Raw genomic sequence first — 27,633 nt, 5'->3', positions numbered from 1 at the left:
GAGCCTGTCATCTGGGGGGAAATAGGGGAAAGGGAAAGAAAACAGCATATACAGAATGTTAGTCTATGACTTGCCTTTCTAATAACTCTATAACCTCACCCCCCAACAAACCCACCCCAGGGACCTGCCACATACTGTACTTCCCAAGATGCACTCACAAGGGAACCCATGCAGATCCATCATATCTGGCTATGGCACTCTTACTGAAGGAATATCGAGATTCATATAAACTATTCTCAAAACTACTCACCACACAGAGGGCCCGCTTCCTCCAGGACACAACCAACTTCCTCCACAAACGCTTCAACATTAACAACCTCCCTCAGAACACCATTCTTGCCAACAGGGATGTCACCTCCCTACACACCAACATCCCTCACAATGACGGCATCCCTACCTGCCTTAAATATCTACAAGACAATGGACAACCCTCAAACACATCACCAAACTCATCCATTTCATTCTCACTCATAACAAATTTACATTCAACAACAAACACTTTGTCCAAGCCATGGGAACAGCCATGGGTATTAGGATGGTTCTCCAATATGCCAACCTCCTGGACCACCTTGAAGAAAAAATTCCAGACAAGTGCAACACAAAACCAGTAATATACCTGAGATACAACAATGATATTGTCATCCTCTGAACAGATGACTTAAGCTCCCACATTGATTTCCACCACAACTTCCACATCCCCTAACTGTTCATTAAACTCTCTCTGGAACACTCCCACACTAGCATCAACTTCCTGGACACCACAATCAGCTTCAACACCCTTCAGACAACTATATATAAGAAACCCATGGATCACCACACCTACCTTCATAGATCAATAACCACCCCAAGAAATCTTTTATCTATAGCCAGGCACTCAGATACCACAGAACATGCTGCAAGAATATATACCTTAACACTCACAAAACTGCCTTTGTCAAACAAGGACACTTCACCAGAGAAATAGACTGCATCATGGAACTGGCCACCCAAATACCCTGAGAGAATTGCTTCAATATAGAAATAAAACCTCCTCCGACTGCACACCCACAGTTGTTATCTACCACCCCACACTGGGACCCATATGAAGAATCATCAAACAACTACAAACCATTTTCTATGCGGACCCTGTCCTGAAAGAAATCTTTCATGAACCCCTGTCTTCCAGCCTTCAAACAACCCCCCAACCTCTCCAAGCTCATAGTCAGAAGTAAGCTCCCCACAGACCAGGGCACACCAGCTCAAAGCAGCATAGACTCTGCCAGAATAACAGATGTAAAGCCTGCTACAATGATCAACACCCTTCATGACACACCTGTCAAGACCCATGGGTCCTACATATGTCTATCACAATGTGTGGGGTACCTCATCCAGTGCACTAAATGCCCCGGTAGCACTTATATGGGTGAAACCAGACAATCACTATGCTCTCAAATGAACTCACACATGAAAATGATAAAAAAATCAAAACACCCTATCATCTCTGGGTGAACACTTTTCACAAAACGATCACTCTATATTGGACCTATCAGTCCTGATCCTTATAGGAAAGCTGAGCAATACTGTCAAAAGACAAGGCTGGGAGCTTAAATTCATAACTTTGTTAGACACTAAAAATCATGCTTTTAATAAAGACCCTGGGTTTATGGCTTATTACAACAATCTTTAACCCAGTAACCCCTGCCTCCTCACTTTTTGCCCTATGACAACAGGGGTGTTAATGGGCAACTTCATGTTCAATGATCCCTTTAAAATATGTGCTAATCACTTTTGCTAAACTATTTGTTCGATCTTGTATTTACCTGTGACACTCTGAATACTTTTCCTACACCTGAAGAAAAGTTCTGTGTAGCTTGAAAGCTTGTCTCTCTCCCCAACAGAAATTGGTCCAATAAAACCTATTACCTCACCCACCTTGTCTATTGAATAACAAAATTCAGTCAAGCTGGGCAAAAGCTTCAGACTTGGTTGCAATATGGTTAAAATATCTTTTTAGTCAGGTAGATGGAATAATGGGTTCTGGTCATCACTGAGCACTGCACTGTAATGTATATGAAATGCACACTTATCAGGCAAGGGTGGCTTTCCTGCAGTGAAGCAATGTTGGCTCTCAGATAAGAGAAAATAAACAAGGGCTGGTAGGATTCTTGCTGTATCTTATTTTATTCTTTCCTTCCTCTGTTCTGTTCTCTAGAACCACATTGCGGGATAATACTTAATGAACATTCACCAGCTGAGAAATCAAAACTCAATCTCAAGGATCAGTAACTTTCAATTAAAAATATGTCCTAGAAAAATAACCTCTTTCCTAAAATCAGGGCAACATTTAGTTTTAAAAGAGTATTAAATATGAGATGTTGTGAATACCCTAAACTGACACTTCTAAATTTACTTCTCTAATAGCCAGGTATTTACCTGTCAGATTAATGCACTGTCAGCTGCAGCTGTTCGAAGAAAAAATGATAGCTCCTTGCTGCTTACAAAACTCCCAGCTCTGTATTTCCTATGCATCTCCCAAGGGATGTATCCAATGTGTCTGCTACTATTAAGAGGTGACTGTCAGAGTGAGAGTGCAAGTTAACAGGGAGACTATTTTGAGACTGTGGTGAGACTGTTTGGTTGAGGTCAAAACAGAGGCTGCTCAAAACAATCCGCCGCCCTAAGCAAAACTGCAGTATGTCATCCCCCTCCAGCCCCATTAGATGCTCACAGCAGACCCCCAGTGACTCCCCTGCTGCTGCTGCCGCAACCCCACCCCTAAACCTTGTGCAGACAGGTGGAAAGCTGATGTGTCAGACACCAGCCTGGGACTGCAGAGGCCATTGGGTCCCGATGAGAGACCCCACGAGATGGGAATGGTCTGACACCTAGGCAGGATGAGCTGGCCCAGGCCAGGAGGAAAGTCCCCCCAGCCTTTGTCCTAGGCCAGGCAAGTGGTAAAGACCAGCTCCCTGGGCAGGTGATCCCCCAGCAGGGGTCGCCTTTCCCAATGGCCCTTTCCAGGCAGGTTGGCACCAGCTGCTTGGGGCTCACAAGGGGAGCGAGACCCAGCTCAGCACCCCTGGACTACAGCATCTCTTTCCCCGGGAGTCACAGCCACTCAGCTCAATCACAGTGGGACCCGGGCACTAGCAGGTGGCAGCTCTCAGCCACTGGGCTCCAGTTATTAGGAATCAAAGACCTTGCCTTATACGAAACCACCAGACTGGGAGTGCTGATGCCCCAGCAAAGGGACCAGCAGGCTCCATCCCACTGGACAGAACGGGGGTCTCCACACCCAGCCAGCCCCGCAGCACATGGTGGCAGTGTCTCCAAAGTCTGGACATGGCAGAGTTGGAATTGGTGGTTGCAGCAGGGTGCTGACTTGGAGTTGGTGGGTTGCTGCGTTTGTGGCCCAAACCCCAGCAATGCTCACGGTGCTGCCAGTAGCAGCCCCAAGCCGCTCTGCACCTGAGCCACACTGCCAGGGTGGGGAGCAGCAGGCGTGCTTCCCCAGAAGGGGGCTTCCTCCTGCTCCTCAGAGCCCCGGCTGGTGGCTAACCCCTGGCCCTGGCAGCACCGCCAGCCTCTTCCCCCTCTGCAGCCACCCATAGATGGAACTGGAGTGAATCTAAACTCCCAGAAATCTGCCTCCTTCGGCAGCTGCCTCAGCTGCCTATAACTGGAACAGCCTGTGGGTAAGAGTTCAAGCCAGTACATTGTACATCCAGGAACATCGCTTGGCTCAGTAAGGACACCTTGCCCGGGTCTCTTGCTTTGAATAAGGATTGCCTCCATTTTTACAAAAGAGTGTATGTTACGTAATGACAATGGGGATGTACAATCATGGTATCAATTACCCATTATATTGTGAGCACCTCTACAAAATGTACTATATTATACTGACTGTAAACAAAGGTGGTTCTTGGCATTTCCAGTTGTTTATTGGAAATCATAAGCATTTCTTTCAGGAGACCTAAAGTTGCACTAGCTTCTTGCTTATCATTTAGAAGAAATAGGGACATTTGAGGAACAAAATGGAGACACATTTTTTAATTCCACTGAAAGCAAAGACATTGAACTAGGAGCATGCTGGAGCAACAGAGTATGAAAAATAACATTTTCCTCCTCAATAGGGCTATTTGGCATACATGCCTTTTCTCCAGCTAAGGCACCCATTAATTAGCATAGCATAAATATTCCAGGTAAAACACTTTTTTAAAGGAACAGTTTTGCTCTATGTTCATTTTTCCTGAGTTAACTGCCTCTGCAGCACTGCAGAATAACTCATCCTGCTTTAGGGAAGTTGACAGACTTATTTTTGTGATGTAGCCACTATCATTACATCCATGTTTATAAGTCATACACCTTAGGGTGGAAACCTGGGGTTGTCTATTAATCTTATGAGCAATCTCTGGAGACCTAAATATGAAGCTGCATTTAGAAAGCAGTGAGAAATATCTGTCTCCATTTAGCTAAACTGCCAATTAGGACAAAGTGTCTGCAAGCAATGATGATGTGATGTGTATATTTCAGGAATAGTGAAATTGAGATGCTCCAAACTGCTTTTTTATTCTCTCCCAGACTTGAGAAATGGAATCACTCTTGCATGTACTGACAATTCTTTCAGTTTGCCTAAAGCCATTATGAAACATTCCTGCATTTCCACATTGCTGGTCAATAGCTAGTATGAGTGTAAAGAAGTATAAAAGATATGAACATAAAAATATGGAAAGAGACAAATGATTTGTTGTCTCTTTGTAAATGAGAAGCTCTGCCAATATACTTAATCATCCGATTACTTCATAAATCAGTTGTAATATCAATGATCAAATAATTGCTCAGCTTGTAAAGAGAAAGGACTCCTGTGGGAACAGTATAGCTTTGGAGAGAGCTAGAATAAAAAATAAATCCATTTCTGTTGCATCAGATGGTGGCTAAATTTTCAAAGACATGCATGCATGGGAGTCACAATTTGTGCAGCAATACTCTTTACAGATAATGGAATTTAATTGACATAAACCATGGTTCGCCAAACTTTTCAATCTAGTGAACACTTCATAAGAGAGAGAGAGAGTGAGCCTCTCATGGACACTCCACTCCCTACCACTTAACCCTACCTCCCCAGTCCTTAGTTCTCACAATATTTCATTTTGTGGGCAATTAGAAAAGGTTCCACGTGCCAGTAGTGGGTCTATGGACTAAAGTATGAGACCAGCCGCTCTAGAGAGAAATCTTTATTGGTTGCTTTTCCCTTATCCCATGACCTCCATTAGGTTTAAATAGAAAGTACTAATCTGACAAGGGGAAGTAAAAAATAAATGTTCTTAAATATTTGAGAAAAATATACTGTCTGCGCTGAAGGAACTGAATTTGGAAGCCTGGTGCCCATTTTTCTTTGCTACTGTCATTCCTACAGCACAAACACATTGTTTGGATTCAAAACCTAATTTCTTTCCTTGAGAGATACCTTAATCTCCACCAAATACTGGATCTTTTAAAATGTACAAGATTTTGAGAATAAGCCTTCAAATCTTATGGAAAGCAAACATACTGGGTGTAATAAAGAGTCAGTCTGTAAACGGGTTAATCACAGAGTACTGTTCTCCCACTCCTCAGGATGATGCCGATGATGCCTTTATGGGATGACAGTGTTATGTACTAGTTGGGACAGTGGAAGACATTCTCCTTCCTTGAATAATATTGACTACTCTCCCACAAAGCTCATAATTTTCTTTATTTATTAGTGTATATATCTGCCTGGGGCAAATTTCCATCCAGTAAAGAATTCCTGACAGACCTTGACTTGACAGTTTATAGAGCTTTTGATTCTTTAAAAGTGTGGGGTTTTTATCAGTTTGGGTTGGCGCTGATTTAAATAGTTGATATATTATAAAATGTCTTCTCCTTTGTATAGTATGTGGCTTTATCACATGAATGTTTTGGAGACTTAGGCAGACAGGCAGACTTTCTACTTGAACTAAATAACTTTCCTGTTGGAATAAAAAGCCGGATGTAACTTCAAAGGCTGTGTGTGTGTGTAAACAATCAGACACATTTGAAAGCTTGTCTCTTTCACCAATAGATATTGGTCCAATAAAAGATATTACTTCACCTGCCTTGTCTTCCTACACAATTAGAGTAATCAGAAAAGTTTTGCAGGGAACCTTCAATGTCTCCTGGCCTGATAATGGTAGAAGATTGATAACCTAGATGAATGATGCTTTCAACAATAAATATTCAATAAATAATGAATAATTATGATTGTGTGATTGGACAGGAGGGTTCTGGAAACATTTTGGCCTGCTATCCTTAGAGATAACTGCACTGACCTCTTCATTGAACCACTCTCTTTTATGTCTTCAATTTCTTTGTCAAATTATTTGCTTAATAGGTCTCTCACTCCTATAAAGAGATTTCCTCAGAAAAGCAGATATTTGTTTAAGGAATAAAGCCAGATATCTCATCTGACTATCTCAAGAGATCAGACTGTGACCTGGAAATCTAATTCTATTTGTACAGTACTTGCTCGTGATCAGAGGCAGGTACCTAGTTGTAAACACTGACTTGTCTAATTAAGAGAACACTATGCCACCCATCTATGCGGAGTGATCAAGCTGGGGAAATGGAAAGAGAGGGCTTGAGAAGAGCTGATGGAGGAATGATAGGTTCCTATCCCACAAGGCTTGTAGAGAACTAAGACAAAAGCAGTGACACTGGGTGAGATGAGAGAGGATATAAAAACAATGGAGACTCAAGAGAAAGATTCTAAAGGCAGCCACAGGAAGCAGTACAACGGGAAATGAGGATAATACCATGTGCAGATTATCTGCATGCAGCACATACATTTAATTTCTAAAATGCAACTGATTTTAAGGGACATTTTTGAAGCATGAACAGAAAGTATTACAGCTTTAAGATGCTTCAAGCTATACAGGCAGTCAAGAGAGAATCGTTGGGACACAAAGGGAACTGAAAGAGGATTGAAGTAGCCATGGCAGCTATTTTACGCCAGGCGATTATGTTATCAAAGGAAATGTTCTATATAAGGTATATCACAGTTCAAAAACTAAACAAAGAAATATCAATTAAGAAAAAAAGTGGTTTCTTTAAGGGCCTAACAAAAGCAAGGAAATCCCTAGCCAAAGATACCACACTTCATCTTTAACTCGGTAACACAGAGAAGATTACAGCTGAGCTGGTCCTTTATTTGGACACTTCAGAAATGCCACCCACCAGTTTAATGGATGGGAGACTTTGGATTGGATCCACAGGGTGACAGACAGCTTTAGAATGAAACGTGGATTGTAGGCGGGGTACTCCGCTGCCTGTTGGCTGCCAGAGAGAGAGGAGCTGATTGGCTCCTTGCTCCTCACAATAATTAATTTAAACCCTTGCCAGGGGTTTCTTGTAGCTCTTGCCCCATTTTAGTTGAACCCACCCTCTCTCCTCATAGTTATAGAATATAGGAACTGTGTTTTTAGGATGCTGTATGTCTGATCAACCACCTGTTTTAAGGGTCAAGAAGGATTTTTTCCCGTTGGGGCCAAATTGGCTAAGGCCTGGTAGGTTTTTTTTTTTTTAACCTTCTGCAGTGTCACAGAGACACAGTTAGGTTAAACAGGTATAGGCTTCAGAAATTAAATATTAGGAATTGTGTGAATGTTTACTTCATCATAACTTGCGGTCAGTGTCCAGTGCAGATAAAAGGCCAAAGGGCCAGAAATAAGAAACCTGGGATTTCACTGGTGGACCTCGGGCCTATGTTAAAAAGGGAGACCTGAAGTTTTTGCAGACCAAGGTCCCTCTTTGGTACAGTAACTCCCCACTTAACATCATCCTACTTAGCATTGTTTCATTGTTACATTGCTGATCAATTAGAGAACATGCTCATTTAAAGTTGTGCAATGCTCCCTTCTAATGTTGTTTGGCAGCCGCCTGCTTTGTCCACAGCTTGCAGGAAGAGCAGCCCGTTGGAGCTAGCTGGTGGGGGCTTGGAACCAGGGTGGGCCAGCAGCCTCTCATCAGGTCCCCTAAGTTCCCTGTGTGGCAGCCACCCAGCAGGCTATCAATTGCTGGGCAGTTCAGGTGTCTCTCCCCGCACTGCCATGTGCTGCTCCTGCCCTCTGCCTTGGATCTATTCCCAGGAGCCTCCTGCCTGCTGTGTAAGGGGTAGAGGGGAAGAGTGGTGCTGATGTCAGGGTGTCCTACCCCCATTCCTGTCCCCCCACTCCTGTACCCCATCTCCACAGGATGTTAAGTTTCATAAAGCTGCAGCCTGCTGCTTAAAATCCATCCCTGTGTTGCAACAGGTAAAATTACTGACAAGACTTTTTAATGATTTATAAGCATGAGCAGGAAGTCCCCTGAACACTCTGGTTTAAAAAAGGTAAGAACACGCTGACATTATGGTCATGTTGTTCCCCAAAACAGTCCTACTCAAAATAAAAAATAAAGGTCATGTTAATGAATAATTTAGGACAATCCATGCATACTGAATTATAGTATTAAAATATGAAGAAAATTGCTGAATGGTAGAAAATAAGGATTATGTTTTGCTAGTGTAATGTTGATGAAATGTTAATGATTTACAATAATATAGAATAGAAAATGTAAAACAAATTATTAAAGTTTGGGTAAATGTATAACAGGATATGCATCATAACATTGATTGGCAGAAAGCTAATGAATATGTAATGTGGAAAGGTATAAACAAACAAGTGAAAAAGGGCCCAAGTCGGAGAATATCGGACCAGAGACTGAGATAACCATCATGAAGAGGAGAGCTTCCCGGTACCCTGGAACTCAGTAACTTGGGCTCCTGCCTGTTCTGTCTATTTCTTTATTCTCTGTCATAAATACAGGCTCAGAAATTATAAGTGATCATGATTCTGTCTGAAAATTTATAAAGACAAAGATTGATTAACCCTAAACTGGGTGGACTCGTGACTCAGTTTCCCACTTTACAGTTGAATCATTAAAAAGTCTCATCAGTAATTTTACCTTTTGCATTTTGAAGTGGTTTGTTCAGTTTAGAGTCTAGGTATTTAGTTGTTTCCCAACACCTGTTTCTGTTGTGATTCATTTGCATGTCCTGATCAAATGAACATCTGCAATATGATTCTTTGGTATCAAATTGATTCTTAGCTATCAAAATATCTTACATAGAATAGACAGATACTCAATGGCCCAAATTCAGCTGTCAGAAACATGTATACAAATTCCCAGTCAAGTCACCTATGTACTTGAGGGCAGAATCTGGCTTCCGATGGACATAAATTAGACTTTGTTAAATGCAGTGTTTTTAAACATTATTTTTTATTACACTTCGAATAGATCAGAAAAATATAAGAACGGCTATACTGGGTCAGACCAAATGTCCATCTAGCCCAGTATCCTGTCTTCTGACAGTGGCCAATGCCAGGTGCCACAGAGGGAATGAACAGAAATCATCAAGTGATCCATCCCCTATTGCTCATTCCAAACTTCTGACAAAAAATCCTGAATATAAAGCCAACTGACTCTGGCCATGACCATAAGGAACCTGCCATTTTATTATTCTTACCAGGCAGAAAAAGATGCTGCCAGCAGATCCACAGAAAAATCCTGTATAAAAACATTATACAATTATAAAAAGAAACGGGACTGGGGATTTCCTTTTACAGGACTCAGCCTTCAGGGTATAAAAAATATTAGGGACAGGGCTGTGGAATGCACTTTAGGCTAATGCATATACCTGAGCGATGTAGAAACAAGAGATTATTATTAAGCAGCAAAAAACTGAGTTTTAAAAATTCACTTTGAAATGTGAAAACACCTCATATTTACACCTTCTTGCTTCTTGCATAGGAAAGTGAATACCTGGGCCCTTACAGTCTTGGTAAAGACCTGCTGCCTTGTTGTTCTTCATCTGCATGATGGCATTGTGCATCTCATACAAATTGGGAGGGTCTCCGAGCTCGTCCCTAAATGGTTGAGGGATTTGCTCAAAGACTTTATCTACAACCATAGAATTATGGTTAAGGAGATCTTCAAAATGTTCTTTCCAGTGAGAATTGATGGATTCGTTGTCCTTCAGAAGTGTGCTTCCATCCTTAGAGTGAAGAGGATTCATACCATGACAAACTGGCCCATAAACTGGCCCATAAACTGGCACTAAAGAAACCACATGTATTGTGGATATCTGCGAGATGTTGGAGTTCTTGCGCTTTCTCAGTACACCATTTGTTCTTAAGTTCTCTGGTTTTACGTTGTATTTCTGCCCTCGCTTTGGCATGGGCTTCTCTCTTTTTATTACAATTTATGTCATTCTGCAAAGCACAAAATGCCATTCTCTTCTCATTGATGAGTTGCTCAATTTCAGCATCATTCTTGTCAAACCAGTCCTGATGTTTTCTGGTGTAGTAGCCTATGGTTTCCTCACAGGTATTGATTACTGCTTTCAACTGGCTCCAATGTTCCTCAATTTATTCTGGAAACTGATGGGAGCTTTTCTTCTAAGACTGCTTGGAAGTGGTTATGCTTAATAGGGTCCTTCAAATCTTGAACCTTCAGTTTGCGTCTGACCTGCTTCTTTTGCAGCCTCCATTTGGGAGCTATCTTAATTTGCATTGTGGATCAAATAAGGCGATGACCAGTCCGACAGTCATCAGCACTTGTCATTGCTCTTGTGAGAAGTATGTCACTACGATCTCGTACACGAACTATGACATAGTTCAGGAGATGCCCGCTGAAATCTTCAAAAAAGGTGGCCCAGAGCTAATATGGCAGCTTTACCTGCTTATCCTTAAAATCTGGATAAAGGAGGAGATACCCAGTGAAATGAAGGATGCCTTGTTTGTCACCCTCTTCAAGAAAGGGGATAAAGTGGATTGTGGAAATTATCATGGCATCTCTCTCCTAACCACTGCAGGCAAAGTTCTGGTGCGGATCCTTGCAACCCGCCTTCTGCCCCTGTCAGAAGAAATTTTACCAGAGTCACAGAGTGGTTTCCAACCACGTCGTGGAACTGCGGATATGATCTTCACAGCACAGCAGCTGCAAGAAAAGTGTCAGGAGCAAAACTGACCATTGTACATGGCTTTTATTGATCTAACTAAAGCCTTTGACTCAGTGAATAGCCGTGCCCTCTGGACTTTCCAAGATTGGATGTCCTGATAAATACATCAATGTCCTAAAATTGCTTCATGATAACATGAAAGCAACTGTTCTGAGCAGCACTGGCTCCCAGAGTGAACCTTTCAAAGTACAAACAGGAGTCAAACAGGGCTGTATCATCACTCCAACCATGTTTGTGGTTTTTATTGCTGTCATTCTTTACCTAATTCCTGGGAAGTTTTTAAGCTGGCATTGAAATCACTTACAGAATGGATGGAAAGCTTTTCAGGCTTAGCAGGCTGAAAGCCAAGAGTAAGATTTCCACAAATCTATTGTGGAACTTCAGTATGCTGATGACAACGCAGATCTTCAAACTATCTTGAATGTGTTTGCCAATGTTTACGCATGTCTTGGTCTCACTCTTAATATCAAGAAGACTAAAGTGTTCTATAAGCCCTCTCCAAATGAGATATTACATGCCCCCATCTATCAAAATCAATGGAGTGGCACTGGAGAATGTCGATCATTTCCTCTACCTGGGAAGTCATCTTTCATCCAAGGCAGATATTGATGCAGAAATTCAACATCACCTGAGCTGTGTCAGTGTAGCTTTTTCTCGTTTACGACACAGGGTCTTTGAAGATCATGACATTTAAACAGCTTTTTTATCAAGCCGTTATTCTCCCAACACTGTTGTATGGGTCTGAAACTTGGACAACCTATAGACACCACTTGAAAGTCCTTGAGAGGCACCATCAACGCTGCCTTCGTAAGATTCTGAAGATCAAATGGGAAGATAGGCGCACCGATATTAGTGTTCTGGAAGAGGCAAAGACCACCAGTATTGAGGCAATGCTCATCCATCAGCAACTCTGCTGGACTGGTCACGTTGTCCGAATGCCAGACCATCGCCTCCCAAAACAGGTCCTGTTCTCTCAGCTAAAAGAAGGGTACCATAATGTGGGTGGACAATGGAAGCATTATAAGGACTTGCTGAAGGACAACCTAAACAAATGTAATATTGACATTGATACCTGGGAGACACTTGCCCAAGATCGCTTAAAATGGAGTGAAGTCCTATGTGATGAGACCCTGCATTTTGAACTTGCTCGCTGACAAGTCAAAGAGGACAACAGGCACAGGAGGAAGGAGAGACTGGTCTCCTGTCATGGTCAACAGCCTCCTGCTGAGGTTGAAAACATCTGCCCTCATTGTAATAGAACTTGTGGTTCAAGGATTGGCCTTATTAGCCACCTGAGGACCCATAACTCCAATAGAAAATGATCATACTCGGTAACGAGTAATCGCCCATCATCATCACAGTCTTGGTAAAGACTAAACAATAATGAGTGCCCAAAGGAAACTCAGATCCTGAACTTGGTTGTCATGCCAAGATGATGTTATTTCCACATTCATTGTAAAGGACCCATGCCAGACACTGAGATGCCAATCCAGTGGAGAAGCTCTGTGTGAGAGTTGGAGGAATTGTTGAGTATAGAACCCAAATAGCAAAAGCTGCACACTGCTTTGACAGTTTCATTATTCAAAGAGATTGTGAGCCATGGGTGGACCTGATCCTACATTTTTCAGCTTTGTCTTTGAACACAAAACATGGAGGCCAACTTTAGAAGACATATATGCACATATGAAAGGGGAAATATATGCCCTAGAATGGAAAACTATTGCTCCATGTATTTAAAAAGAGATTTCAGCTTGGCTATAATCACCAGAGCTAGAGACTGACTCTTATACTTTGTATTTGAGATTTTCAAAGCAGACTAGGGGATTTGTACACATATAGGCCATTAATACCAATGGAAGATAAGTATCTAAATCCTCCCAGACAGTTTTATCTTTTAAAAAATATTCTAGGTTTTCTCTTATCTCCCCACTCTCCCTTCATGGGGTTTTGGAACATCTGGCCTATCTCTGTCACAGTACAGGTTTAGACAATTGCACAGCTGGAGAAAGGAAAAGAGTGAATCAGATCTTGAAAAATAATGCACGTGTCTGAATTAGACTATAAACTTTCATATGCATTTGTATAACTGAGGCCCTGATGCTCTCTGAGGACCTTTGGGCATCATTATAATACACATGGCAATAATAGAGATAGCAGCATTTGCTTTTAGCACAGCTGACTTTCTTCTTTTTTGTTTCTTTCATTTTACTTTAGACCAGCTCTAACCAAAAAATCTCAAGCTAAGATCATTTCCCACTCCATCCCTCCTCGTGCCTAATTATAATTTCTTGTAGGAAATCACACAAAAACCGGGAACCTCCCATAGGAATAACCTAGGAATAACCTCTTCTTTTAAGAATTTGGTTCCTGTTATGTCAGTAGTTTTATCTTCAGAGAACTTCAGCAGCAGAAAAGTAAGATTGAGAGGAAGAATCTTCAGTGCTGATGTAATCCCTAAGGAGTGTTATTCCCCTCACAGATATGACTAGTATGAGATGCCAAATTAAATATACTCATTTTGCCTTCTATGTGTCGTTCATAACGGAATCAGTGAATCTGTAGAAAAATGGAGCAATAAGAGAGCAAGCGAGTTCTCCCTGAGATCTCAGCTGGTATAATGGTGAAGTTCAAAGCCGTTCTTCCAAGATACCATTTTCAATGGAACTCAGCAGGACCTCTCTTTTTATTGCACACACACACACTCACTAAGTACTAGATGAATAAAACCAAATGTATGTTACCTCTATGCCAGCCCAATATAGGCTGATATGGAAGGCCATAATGAGGACTGGTCATCAGATCCAGTGCTACAGCCCTTCCAATTAGTATGGTAGGACTGTGATTATGTAGCAGCTCCTTCACCAGTCTTCGGTTGGAGGAGTGGATTTCATTTTCTGTATCCATTGGCAGTTCACCTCATTTCTGTCACTCTATGGGTGCAGTGGCTGTGCAGCACCATTCAGGATCAGGTCAAAGGGCAGACATTTTGTTACACATTTCACTATAAAGCTGAGTGTGATGGTCAATGGAATGTTATAAGGCTGGTGGAACAGAGCAATTAAAAGCCATATACCTCTTCAGAGCTATGGGGTGTTCTAATTCAACTCCCAACACAGTTCTGTTCAGCAAAAAGCTGTTTTTGGTGCCAGGTCTCAATTCTCAAAGGGGGTGCCTAAATTAGATTGGCACTTACACACCTAAAATAGGCATCTGAGCACCTAAATACTGAACTGGGTATCCTCAAAGTACCCAAGTTTGAATATTGTTCTGCCCAACTTCCATGTGCAACTTGAAAGGTCTTAATGGAGAATTAATGTAAGGGCAGGGTTATACTAATGGAGCAGTGTGAGATGGTCTAGACTCTCAACCCATCAGATCAAGTTATCTCCAAGAAAATGCATGCCACAGAAATTGGTAAAAAATTCAGGCCAGGATGCCATCACAAACATTTATACATTTATTTAAATTTTAAATATATTTTCAAGATCTGGTGGTAAAATTATTAATCAGTTTATTGAAAATATTTAGAGACCAAAAAATTGAATGTTTTGATCTCACATACCTGAAAGTGGAGGCACAAACAATATGTTCGCACTGGTAAGATAGCCTGAATTCAGAATTTCCTTGCCTTGTTTTTACTCTTAACCATAATGTTATTTTAATGTTTTGTATCTTTATTGATTTGTTAAGGGAAAAAATGGATGCTAGGGTTTCTTGTCTTTGTGTCACTTCATTATATCTTGCTACATTCTGTTCAGTTTCTCATAACCAGACTGCAGTCAACCAGTGCTTTGACTTTGCAAAGTGGTCTCATTCAGCTGTCACCGGTGAGATTTTTTACCCATTTTCCATGACACTATCTGCATAGATTTGTAGTGTCACTGCTTTTATTCTTTTGGATATTGGGTTTTCAGTATAATTTTTCATATTTAACTAGACTAATGTCTAATTAATCAATTTTAAATGCTGTATACTGGGATTTCTTAGGAAATAGGATCAGTGACAATAAATATAACAACCATGAAATTTTGCAAATTTGACTCCTTTTTCCAGCTAGTTTTCTGAAATGTGTGGTTTTCTCCCCCCCCAGAGTTGCACTTATAGCTATAATACCTTTGTTCTTATCCATGTGGGCTTCTTAGACTATAAAAAGTTCAGAGTAGTAGTCCATACCTTCCAGCTTCCTGCAGCCAAGTTCTGCAGTGCACCTGCTGCTCCTTCCAGTGTGTCTGGATTTGAGCACTCAGAGAGAAGCGTGAGGTAGGGTTTGACTATTGAAGGGTGCCACAGCATCTGGATTCCTTTTGGTGGTTCTGCACAGTCTGGGAGAGGTCCTACTCCATCCCACTGTTGGAAAGAAGAAACCAAATGTCACAAAGTATGCCAATATCAAAGAGAACAATATTCAAACATTTTTTTTATATAGGCCCATGGCCAAAAACCACCACCTTCACCTTTAACATACTGTTTGTGATCCTTGATGGAGGTAAATTCCCCTCCTAGTACTCTATAAAATAGCTTTTTGATTGTATTTGACCTCACCATTAGTGAAAATCTAAGCGTGTTCTACCTAACTAGCATAATGAGAGCAATTAGCTTTCAATGCATAATTTAATTTTTTCAGGAGAGTGAATACATGTGGGACACACATGTATCAACAGATCTTAATAGATGTTTTAACAACTTGCATAAAAAAGAGATTTTCTTTTTATATTTGACTTGATCCTTTGTGCTCTTTCTTTCCAGTGGGAATCACACTCAAAAAATAAATTACATGGGGGCATGTGCTCATCACATTTATAGGCAAGGAAGGTAAGGTTGCTGAGAAGTAGCTTTCCACTCCCACACAGCTACTTCTAGCCTCTTTGTGGCACTTAAACTGCTACTCAGCTCTGAGGGTAGCTACTCTGAAGGGCTTCAAACAGGCCCCAATTTCTTTTATAAATCTACCCATCCCAAAAACTTTCTTCACCAATGTAGAATTCTGCCTCCAAAATTACTCCATCCTGATGCCTAACGTGGGCAGTATACAGTATCTGGTCTAAGAACTGATCTCACAAGCCATCAGGAGTGAAAATGAGAGCTTTAGTCCAACGGAAAGAAGAGATTTCCTCTTTCCAATCCAACTTATAGCATTGACACCTAGAAGGTCCTAAGATATAGGTCTTAAAAGTCAAAATACTTTTATGCACAGAAATGCTATTTTAGGTAATTTTAAAAGTATTTTTAAATGCAAAACTTTTATGTTTCTCTCAATGTTCATTGTACAGGCAGAGGAATACAAAAAGAGAATCTCACTAACATTTTAAAACATTTTCTAAAACATTTCTAATGCATTTTTTTCTGTAAAATATGTGGCATATACAGAGTGCATGAGGTGAGTGATGATTTGTTTAAACTGAAACAAAGACAAATGAGCTAGCAGGAGGCAGAAACAACCCTTCCTTCATCCTCACTGCCTCTGGAGGATACAGCCAATCAGTGAGTCTGCCCTGATCCCACTCATCCAATGGCAGCAGAAGCAGTTGGAACAGGCTCTGACCTCACACCTGATCAACCCATTCCCTCCCCTGGGGGGAAGAAGGAGATGAAAGCAGCAGCAGAAGCTCTAGATCCCTCAAACCCATGGGGGCATGGCATGCATGGCCCCATCACTCAGTGGCCCAGCAATTAGTTAGTTGGTTAGTGGGTGAGCATTGGTCCAGATCCTCAGCTGATGTAAATTGATATGGATCTATTGACTTCAATGGAGCTGTGCCAGTTTACACCTGCTGACCATTATGTTTTGCAAATGAAAAAAGAACAAACACAAATGCAAAGTTAGCTGGTCTTTCAATAATGCACATAAAGAGTTATGTGAGAGCAGCTGCTAGGATATATAACTCAGAGCATTGGACAAAAAAGACAACATATAATCAATGGAAAAGCAGTCTCTACTGGAGGCACTATCAAATGCCCAGGAACAGTAGCAAAATCACCTTAAAAGGGTTGAAGCTAAACCCTGCTGAATGCAGCCACTCTGAAAGGGAGCATGATGTACTTGTGAAATCGGATTGTTAAAATTCTGCTTTCAAACTGAAGAAAAGGTTGGCTGACTTCCCTGCTGGTGAGAGAATTCAATCCCCCTCTTTGGACATAATAATCAGCCCTTCCAGGAATTGCTTCGTGAAGGCTCATAAAAAAGCTACTTTTTTCCCCCTTAGAGAATGCAATAAACTGCCTGAAGTCTCAGTTGTTTTTTTTTTTGTGGTGCGGGCGGTGGGGAAGTAGGAAATTCCTCTTATCAGAGGCCCAATTCTGTCCTCACACCAGTTTTTACACTGGTGTAAGTACCTTCACTCCTGATTTACTTTGGTACAAATATAATCCAAATTCAGGTCAAGGTCTTCACCTCTACCCTCCCAATCCTATTTCAAATTACACACCTTGAACACTGTGCTATCCAATTTATATACCAGGTTTTTATTATATTTCTCAGGAACAAAGTATAATGCAGCAAATATGTTAGCTCTGGTGTACACACAGTTTTTGTACTGATAAAACTGTTGGTCATGGATGTCATTTTTTACTGAAATAGTTATATCTGTGCAATTCCTAGTGTAGACCCATTTATATCACCATAGAGATTCTTGTATCAGTATAACTTATTCCCCCATAGTTATAAACAGGTATATGCATATTTATATGGTATAACTGTCTCCACACTAGGAAAGTTACACCTCTTTAACTGTGTTGGTATAGTTTTCTGCGGACAAATCCTTCCTTAATACTGGCTTGCCAAATGGTGATTCCTCCTTGCTTGGTGATGGTTATGAGAACACATCTTGTTCTTTTTTTAAAGGAAAATCAAATGAATAGACTTCCTGATTCTTCACCTCTGCTCTCTGATAGCACAGGGAGCATACTTTATCAGTCACTAAGAGGGGAAATGAGTGTGGGAGACCTTTATTACAGCATCATGAGAACTCCACTGAAGGAGAGGCGGGTAAATGAAGAGTTTTACATTCCTAATTTACCACTGATGAGCATATGAGTTAAAATTCTTTACGAACGTTTTTTGAGTTCACCAGCAACATACTACTAAAACCACAGCAGGCCAGATTCTTATGACTTGTCTACATGGTCAGATGATGTGCTGTACATAGGCTGTGATTTCTAAAACACAATGTTGTGGATGCACATTAATGGATCCGTGTAGTATCTGCTGATGTGTTTCACATAGTGCCGTTTGAAACAGTACTACATTAAAGTGCAGTAGGGAACATTTACTGATCATCAGCAGGATCTACATGGACTAATTAATGTGCAACACATTAGTGGCTTTAGGAATCATACCTTTATAGAGCATATAACCCCATCGTGTAGACAAGTGCTTAGTTGCATTCTGGTCCCTTTGGGCCATTTGAGCAACACCAAGGGGTCAGAAAGTTGGGCATGCCCAGCTGAGAATTCCTTGGGCACAGATGTGTTGAGGTCAGCATCTGCACTGTCCTTTCACCTCCCGCCCCCATTCTCCCTGACACATATTCTTGGCTCCAGTCCCGGGGGAACGTCAGGGTGGTGAGGGATTCTGGAGCCAGTGGTTGTAGGGATATTAAAGAAGGTACTAACAGTGATTCCCCCAAGTGACAGTGACCCCCCAGTTTCACCAAGTACAAAAATCTTTTAGTTCTTCTGTTAAAACCTGTAAGCTAATGTCTGCAGAAACCATTGATTGTATCTGTCCTGTGAAAGATACTCTATTACTATGGAAAACTTACAAACAAGCTACTGTCTGCAGAAACCATTGATTGTATCTGTCCTGTAAAAGATACTCTATTACTATGTAAAACTTACAAACAAGTTAATTGCTTTGTTCTTGAAGTAAACACTATGCTAGCCTTAAGCTGTAATTAATACAATGTAAACAAACAGACCCCCACCCTCTGTGATTACAAGGCCGGGAGTCTCATATGAATTAACACACACCCCGAAAGTGGTGAAGACAGTAAATTAAAATATGGTTAAGATATAGAGTGTATGTAGATGAATGCTTGATATACATGAATGGTTAGGGAGGTGCCAGCCTAGAAAGGGAGTATCCATCGTCCGAAGAATGTGGCAAGTGGACCACCAGACAACCCCCGGAAGGTAAACTGGGATCCACCTCAACACCAGGAATGTGCCACTTTAGACAATGTGGAGCCACCAGGAATGTGCCATCTGCTGACTGAGTCAGCAACAGCAGGATGAAACAGCTCCCATAGACTAACATAGGAATTAATTCCTATAAGAATGAACTCCAAAGACTGAGGACTTTGAGTCTCTGGTTCTGCTGCCAACCTCCAGGAGCATCAGGTGCATCTGACACAGACTCGGCTCCATCCTCATGACCAAGATACCTGGCCAGTAACTTGGCATGAGCAACTTCTAGGCTGGTAACTATAACACCTATACAGAACCTGAATGAATGATTGTGTGAATGAATATATATATATATATACGTGTGTGTGTGTATAAGGAATAAGTAGTGATAGAAATAAGTAGTTAAACAACATTGTTTATTTTATCTTTTGCTTTATTATTATATTTACAATAAATGTGGCATCTTTGCCTTACTCCTCTTAATAAGATCCTGCTGGTTTTTATTATATTGGTATAACACGGTCATAGCTCAGATCTGCCCTGAGAAATAGAGAGCTCTAACTGTCTTCCTCACAGTCTCCCCCTTGTCCTCTTTCACCATCAAATATGGGTTCTTTAGAGTGGAAGCTCAGTGCAGCAGAGAATTTGGGACAACCTGTACATTAGTAACAACATTCTCGTCTAAGGTTCGTGTGTCAATAAAACATATGTGTGTGTTTGTGTATACTGAATTTAAACATAAAAAAACAAAACAGTATCACATGTGAAGGATGTTGTCTCAGAGCAATGGGAGCCAAGTATGGATAGGATCATCTTCTAAAGTGAGGTGTAATGTAGGTGGGCAATGGGGGGAATACTCAGTGGCCTGCTAAACCCAGGGTTGTGAATTCAATCCTTGAGGGGGCCATTTAGGGGCCTGGGGCAAAAATCTGTCTGGGCATTGGCCCTGCTTTGAGCAGGGGGTTGGACTAGATGACCTTCTGAGGTCCTTTCCAACCCTGATATTCTATGAATGCTTCCTGTAGCATCCACAGCCATGCCCTAATCAAAATATGAGAATTAAATCATGTGTCCAGGGTAATGAGGTTATATTAACTTTCCTTGAGGGTTTTCTCTTTGCTTTCTCATTTCCTAAAGGCACTATTGTAAAATGTGATACATGATTAATTCAGAAGACAATTTTTCTCTGAAAAGTGATCACCATGCAGTTTTAAAATGCCTTTTATTACATCCTCCTCTTAATGGCTACTGAGAGAACAGGGAGGAAATGAAGAGAGCAACTGATGGAAGTAAGGATCTTCTTCGATGACAACTAGAGATGTAGTTCAAAGTGTTCTATGTTATTTGAGGGTCTTCGTAGCATTGTGGTATCTTAATATTGAAGAAAATGAGCTATTTCAAAGCTAAATCTGCATGACCTTTATCTACATCATTTATTCAAACTTTTGTTAAGTCAATTAAAAAACCCTTAATAGTCCCAAAGAAAAATGTATTTTCACAAGCAATAATATTACAATACCTTTTCTCTAACAGCTGCTGTAGCAAGACTGACTGTGGCAAGGCTGAAATTGCTTTGTAGTTAGCACTGTTCAATATTAATGAATGAAGGCTGTGAGCTAAAAGACTCCGAACAAAGAAGTTTAGAACAGTTACTCTATAGCTGTAATCCAGCAGAAGTGATCAATAAATTCTAGCTGAGATAGTTTTTAGATGTAGAGAGAACCTCTGAAAAAGATGAAGGCCGTACACAGTCCCACAATCACATAGCTTATGTTAAGGAGAAGAAAGCCATAAACAAAAGCTCCTTCCAGCCCTCCTTTCTTCAGCTGTCATTTCCAAAGATATTGTGGGTGAAATTGACAGAAACTGGTAGATACAAATCTCCCATTTCCTGAAACCAACCCAGAGATAAAAGGGTTCAAAGGAAGGAGGAAAGACAGAAAAAAATGAAAAGCTGAATAAGACTTTCTTTCAAAATAATGGTTTCTGAGAATAGAGTATATTGCTAAGTAGTTTAAAATGTTTCCATATTACCTGAAGGATTTCTTTAAGGTCCTAAAACTAGGACTGGAAATCTCAGAAAAACGACCCTCCCATTTTAACAAAAGAGAGCAAGATGACCTCATAGAGTTTCAAGACAATGGTGAGTAAATCAGAACTTAAAAAGAGATATTTAGGCGCTCACAAAACCATATGACTTAGCAAATGACACATGAAGTGATTTGTGAGGTTTGAGTTTTAAATATTTTATTTTTCAGCCAATGTTTCTCTTCTGTCTTATTTCCCTCCCCTTCTGACATCTGTGGGGTAGCCTATTTGAAGTGAATTTAGTAGATTCACTGCACATCCCAGTGGACAGGTGTCAGTATCATAGAAAACAATACTAAAAATGTCACCTCATTGGCAGATTCAGTACAGAGGCCAAGGACTGAATCTTTGTGGAAACTAAATACTGTCACTCTGTGGGGTAGATCCCCTCAGGTTAGAGGTGTGGTACTTTCATGGAACAACATGGGGAAGGGTACACTGCTACTGTCTATGTTGTCCCTGTTCTGTGGATCAGGAGAGGACTTCTGTCATTGGTGTGAGCAGTCTGGGGATTTTCAGGAGCACTACATTCAAACAATTACAAAAATTATCTTTATCTATTCTTTCAAGGGTCAATTTGTTATTGTTGGACATTTGAAAAAAACCACTTGGAAGAGCTGTGAAAGGAGTCCATATTCACAACTCCTACATATTTATGCTCATTTTGGTTTTGGTAAGTAGTGAAGATATTATAGAAGAGCTGATAATAGGAAATATCCATGGCATCCAAATATCCAAATGATGAGTTGTTTTAGTTTAAATTAGATGGAAGAATAATCAAAACGAGTTAGTAACTAAGATTTTTTTACTTTACAAGGGCAGAGTGAGAAATTAAAGGAACTAGTTAGTGAAGTCAATTGAACTGAAATGCGCAGGAACTTAAATGTGATGGAAGCTTAGAACTTCTTTAAGTCAAAGGTGCAAAAACTGTCTGGAATTTGAATCCCAAACAAGTGGAAAAAATGTGTAGGGAAGGGCTGCAGCTCTAACTGGATATACAACCACCTGAAAAAGGAGATTAGTAGTAAGCAGAGAGCCTACAAGGAAAGGAAGAAGAGATTGATAATCAAAGAAAGTGTAGGGATATGCCAAAAGCCAAGCAGAGTTACACCTTGCAAAGAAAGTAGATAAATAAACGTATTAACATATACATAAAAAAGGATAAGAAGGGAAGTGGGGCTGTTATGCAGTGGGGATGGGGTAGAGATTAAAAATAATCTGGGTATAGCCTAAAAACCAAGTGAACACTTTACCTCAGTTTTCAATAAGAGTGATAATGTAGAACATAGGGGCAAAGGCAGAATGGTTAATGATTAATGAGTGTATAGAGATGGAAATTACCACATTTGAGATGGAAGCAAACCTCAAAGATTTTAATGAACTCAAATCTGGGAGTCCTCATAATCTCCATCTCAGAATACTGAAAGATCGTAAACATGGAATTACAAGTACAATAGGAAGGGTTTTTAATAAATCTGTCAAATTGAGGGTAATACCACGACTAGAGAATATCAAACATAGTTCCTATATTTAAAAAAAAAAGGTGGGGGGAAGCAATCCAGGCAACTGCAGATCAATTAGTCTGACCTCAATAGTAGCAAGGCTTTAAAACAAATTTTGAAGGAAATAAAAATTCAAGACATGGAGATAAACAGAAAATGGAATAAAATGAAACTTGGTTTTACCAGAATTAGATCATGTTAGACTAAAGCTGATACTACACTTTGGTCATGGAGGCTCTTCAGCTTCATAGCACCTCCTTAATGCTATTCCCAAAGGTTTGGGGGAAATTTTGTCCCTGAGTGGGCTCATGCTGCCAGACAGTTGCTCCCTGGCTGACGCTGGGTGATGCCGTCCCACTCAGTTCTCCAGCTTTGCTCTGCAATGTTAAGCTGAGCTGGGGAGTTCCAGTCAGCTTTTGAACAAGGAGTTTGGAGGGACAGTGACTGGTGCCTCAGTGTGCATGAAAGTGAAGGAGTGACAGTAATAGCTAGAGTCTTGCATAATGCAGGCAAGTGTTGTCCAAGTCTCATCACACATCTTTGCCATTGTGCCACCCCCCTGAGTGTACCACACCCCTGTTATTCTGGCACGGGGTCTCTCTCAGTATAGACATCAAATTGTGGCCAATTATGGGATAGTTTTGTGATGTATCTAAACAGTGGCCAAAGGAAATTGAATCGGAGGGAGAGCTATCCCTTCACCATTTGAAGAGGTGGGGGAAATTTGGAAGAGTGCTGCTTCTCAATGCTACAAGGAGGATGGGGAGCTCTCAGTCTGCTCTTAGCAGAGAAGAGGGCTCAGCATTTTCCCCAGTCCCCCTTATATATAAATGAGAACACAGAGGTGACCAGCAAAATAATATAATTTGTGACCCAAGCCAATGTTTTAATTACACAGGAGAAAAACTAATGCATCAATCCAGCTAACCTCATCTTGCCCCCACCTCAGCCTGCCAGTCACCAGTCTGTGACTAACTTACTTCTCACTTTAATACAAGCGACCATGTTCCAGTTGCATTGACATTTTTTCTTTTATTTAAGCAGCTTGATTTGGTTCCTATGCTAGCAGCAGTTTGAGTTTTATGTTCATTTGGCGCTGTAACTCCTTGCAGGCCACTTTTGTTTATACTTGGGAATCTGATCCTAACCATTTTGTAATTTTCTGCCTTCTTCCCACTATATGCAGTGGAAAATGCATGCCTCAACCTAACTCCTTGTGCTGGATTTTAAAATAGTCATATGTGTGTCCGCTCATACACACAAACACATATTTCCATATGATTGTGGGAGGGGTCAGGAAGGTAGAAAAAGAAGTGCATTCTCCTTCCATATGCTGATTTCTGCACTGATCACCAGCCCCACACTTGACAGGATTAGTGGGAAGGGGATAGCTCATGACCACAGTTTTTCTCTAGTAATATAACATTTTTAGTGTTTTTATTTTAAGCTACTAAATGTGCAATTTTTCCTTTTGCACATTCTGTAAAAAATTGTCACCAAGTATTAAAAACAAACACTTGAAAAATGTAACAGCTAAAACCATCTTGGGTCCCACCCCAAAAATGTAATAGTGGGAAAACATCTCAGCCATTTGAGACAGGCTGAATAATTTTTCAGCTATAGTTCCTTTGTTTCACAGAAGAAGAAGAAGAATCATAGAAGATTAGGGTTGGAAGAGACCTCAGAAGGTCATCTAGTCCAACTCCCTGCTCAAAGCAGGACCAATACCAACTAAATCATCCCAGCCAAGGCTTTGTCAAGCTGGGCCTTAAAAAACCTCTAAGGATGGAGATTCCACCACCTCCCTAGGTAACCCATTCCAGTGCTTCACCACCCTCCTAGTGAAATAGTGTTTCCTAATATCCAACCTAGACTTCCCCCACTGCAACTTGAGACCATTGCTCCTTGTTCTGTCATCTACCACCACTGAGAACAGCTGACTTCCATCCTCTTTGGAACCTTCCTTCAGGAAGTTGAAGGCTACTATCAAATCCCCCCTCACTCTTCTCTTCTGCAGACTAAACAAGCCCAGTTCCCTCAGCTTCTCGTCATAAGTCATATGCCTCAGCCCCCTAATCATTTTCATAGCCCTCTGCATGACTCTCTCCAACTTGTCCACATCCTTTCTGTAGTGGGGAGCCCAACTTGATGCAATACTCCAGATGTGGTCTCACCAGTGCCGAACAGAGGGGAATAATCACTTCCCACGATCTGCTGGCAATGCTCCTACTAATATTGCCCAATATGCTGTTAACCTTCTTGGCAACAAGGGCACACTGCTGACTCATATCCAGCTTCTCATCCACTGTAATCCCCAGGTCCTGTTCTGCAGAACTGCTGCTTAGCCAGTCGGTCCTCTGTGGGTTAACAGAGGTCAAATTAATACCAGAAGTTTAATGGCTCATTCGAAAGGCATCAGAATGGTGAACCCCTAAAAAGTGCTAAAACAATAAGACTCCCATCTTGGGGAGGACCATCACCTCTTGTCCTTGGGGTCTATGTGGCTGCAGACTTAGGAGCCTATGTCAGGCATCCTTGGTCTATATTGGAGGCTAATATCTGGGAGATACAATGACCAAGATTTTCAACAACTGAAACCTAAATTAGACATCTAAATCCATACTTGTGCACATAAAGAAGTTGAAGTTTGACTCTCAGTGGTACTGAGCACCCATAGCTCCCACTGAGGCCAATGAGAGTGCATAGCACCTGTGAAAATCAGGCCATTTATTTAGGCTTCTAAATTTAGAGATCCAGGTCTGAAAAAGTAACCTGTGTATATTGAGTAACCCCTCAATGCAGCTGCCATGGAAGCAGATGGGCTAGATGGGATATAAGTGGGGCAGCAGTATGTCTACCCAGGCAAGGCTTGGCTCTTTTTGGATAAAATGTACTAGATAAATAGCAGTAACCTCCCAAACTTGGTTCATCATGGTTTGCACTTCTGGGGAACAGTTTGTTGTCTGGCTTCCAAGAGATTCCAGCTAGAATGTTTATTATTAAGTCTGATGAAATAAATGATTCTAATTTTATATACTAGATGGTACTTAATATTTTAAAAGTTTTTTTTTAACCTTTCTTTTGCTCTATTACCACATTTCACTAAGGACAGTTCTCTTCCCCCCACTCTTTTTCTTATATTTAGAATAATAAAAAGTGCCCATACACCATCTCTGAGCAACCTGCCAGATATTAAAAATTACAAACAAAATACACCGTTCAATCAACTCACCCCATCTACCAAAGAGCAGCTTATTCTCAAACAGGAATTAATTCACGGGAGTCTTATAGCCTGTTATAGAGGAGGTCAGACTAGATAATCACAGTGGTACCTTCTCACATTATAATCTATGAATCAAAAGCTAACACCCTTGCACATCAGCCTATACCTCAATCTCTCTATTCTTCATAGGTAGGTGAAACAAATGGGCCCTGCACCATCCTCTGAAAGTCAAAAAATCTGGACTATTTCAAACACTTCTGTAGTTCTGATTGATTGATATGACTTTTGTTGGCCAGCTGCTCGTAGGATCTTGAGCTTCATGAGTTTAAGAGATATTTCCTTTCAGTTAAGCAAGAATTTTATGCATTGTTGCTTTTCCTTCCATCTCAGAAGTAACTTAAAGGCCTGCTAAGATTAGGACATTCATTACTAATGAACAGTGGGCACAGTGCCCTCTGCTGAGGTAAGGAGAGTCACAAACGAATATTAATATACTTAGTAGCATATCTTTAAGGTAATGCATCCTTTAATCTTAATCTTTCATTCTGAGCTCAGACTAATGACTAAACCCAGTGATAGTCTGCATATATTTATTTATCTGTGTATATACTTGGAACTCATCACCATAGCGTCTGACTGCTGTCAGCAACATTACACACTAGCAGAACCACATGAATGGGCACGACCCCCTCTGATAAGTTGGACAGCTGATGAATCATCACACGGTGAACTTGACAGTGCTGGCCTCTCACTCATTCCACAAGTGCTCAAAATATTTTTTCCTTCTGCAAACCCTATCCACGCTGTCTTAGGAATGCTGTTTAAACATGGTTTTATTGGATTTCTTAGCCAGTAAAGATGAAGCTTTTCTTTTCTTGAAGTAGTAGCTAACCTCCCTAGAGTAGTAGGATTTACAACCTATCCACCTAGCATGTGAAAGCATGAAGAGTCAGGCTATTGGTAATGATATTTAACTTGAAATGTTGCTGTTATAGCTCAAGGCTCCTGACAGAAGGTAAAACAGAAGGTCAGACTCATTTCAAAAGTGCTGCTTGTAATCAAAATAAAGATTCCGGGACAGATTCTGATGTCACACTGGTAATCATAAATAACAGTAAAACAGGAGTAAGAAAAGTTTAAAACCAGGGTAAATGAGATAAAAAACTGGTACATATTTCCTTAGTAAGGAATGGAAAAGATAAGTGAAGCTGTGCAAAATGCATGTGTGTGATTGGTGGTATAATAGGTGTAAGTAGAGTATAATCTGTATTATTAGCAGCTACCTTGTTTTTACCATTATTTTTCTTAATCACTTCTTGTCATATTTATTTTGTTCCCTCTAGACCTTTAAGAATGAACATGTTGGCTATAGAGATGATGCTCTGTAAGTGGCATAATTATCACAATCAGGGATATTTGGTTCCATATGAAAAGGGACAAGATGTGATGTGGAGAAGTTAATGGCTACAGTGCAGTGGTCTTACGTTAAAGTCTCTATGGTTCTGTAGCTTGATGGATGTTAACTGAGTATCAGATGACCATAAATAAGGACCATAGAGGGGAATGTAAGAAAGAATTGCGGAGGAAAGAACAATAGTAATGCTTGGTGATGCAAGCAGAAATTAATCTAACTTATCTTTACTGCAGTCTTTATTAAATTA

At 40.7% G+C, this 27,633-nt stretch overlaps 1 protein-coding gene across 4 annotated transcripts in view; it reads right to left on the bottom strand.

Moving 5' to 3' along the window:
- Positions 1 to 27,633, bottom strand: part of CTNND2 (catenin delta 2) — a 1,196,137-nt gene that overhangs the window by 107,327 nt on the left and 1,061,177 nt on the right. For all 4 annotated transcript variants that reach the window (XM_045005428.1, XM_045005429.1, XM_045005430.1 and 1 more), the window contains one exon: positions 15,209 to 15,382. In XM_045005428.1, coding sequence (XP_044861363.1) covers positions 15,209 to 15,382 — 174 coding nt within the window. The remainder of the gene's footprint in view (positions 1 to 15,208; positions 15,383 to 27,633) is intronic.

The sequence above is a fragment of the Mauremys mutica genome, chromosome 2 (assembly GCF_020497125.1).
Source record: "Mauremys mutica isolate MM-2020 ecotype Southern chromosome 2, ASM2049712v1, whole genome shotgun sequence".
NCBI lineage: Eukaryota > Metazoa > Chordata > Testudines > Geoemydidae > Mauremys > Mauremys mutica.
The sequence above is the reverse complement of the archived record's forward strand: the minus strand, read 5'-3'. Positions and strand labels throughout refer to the sequence as shown.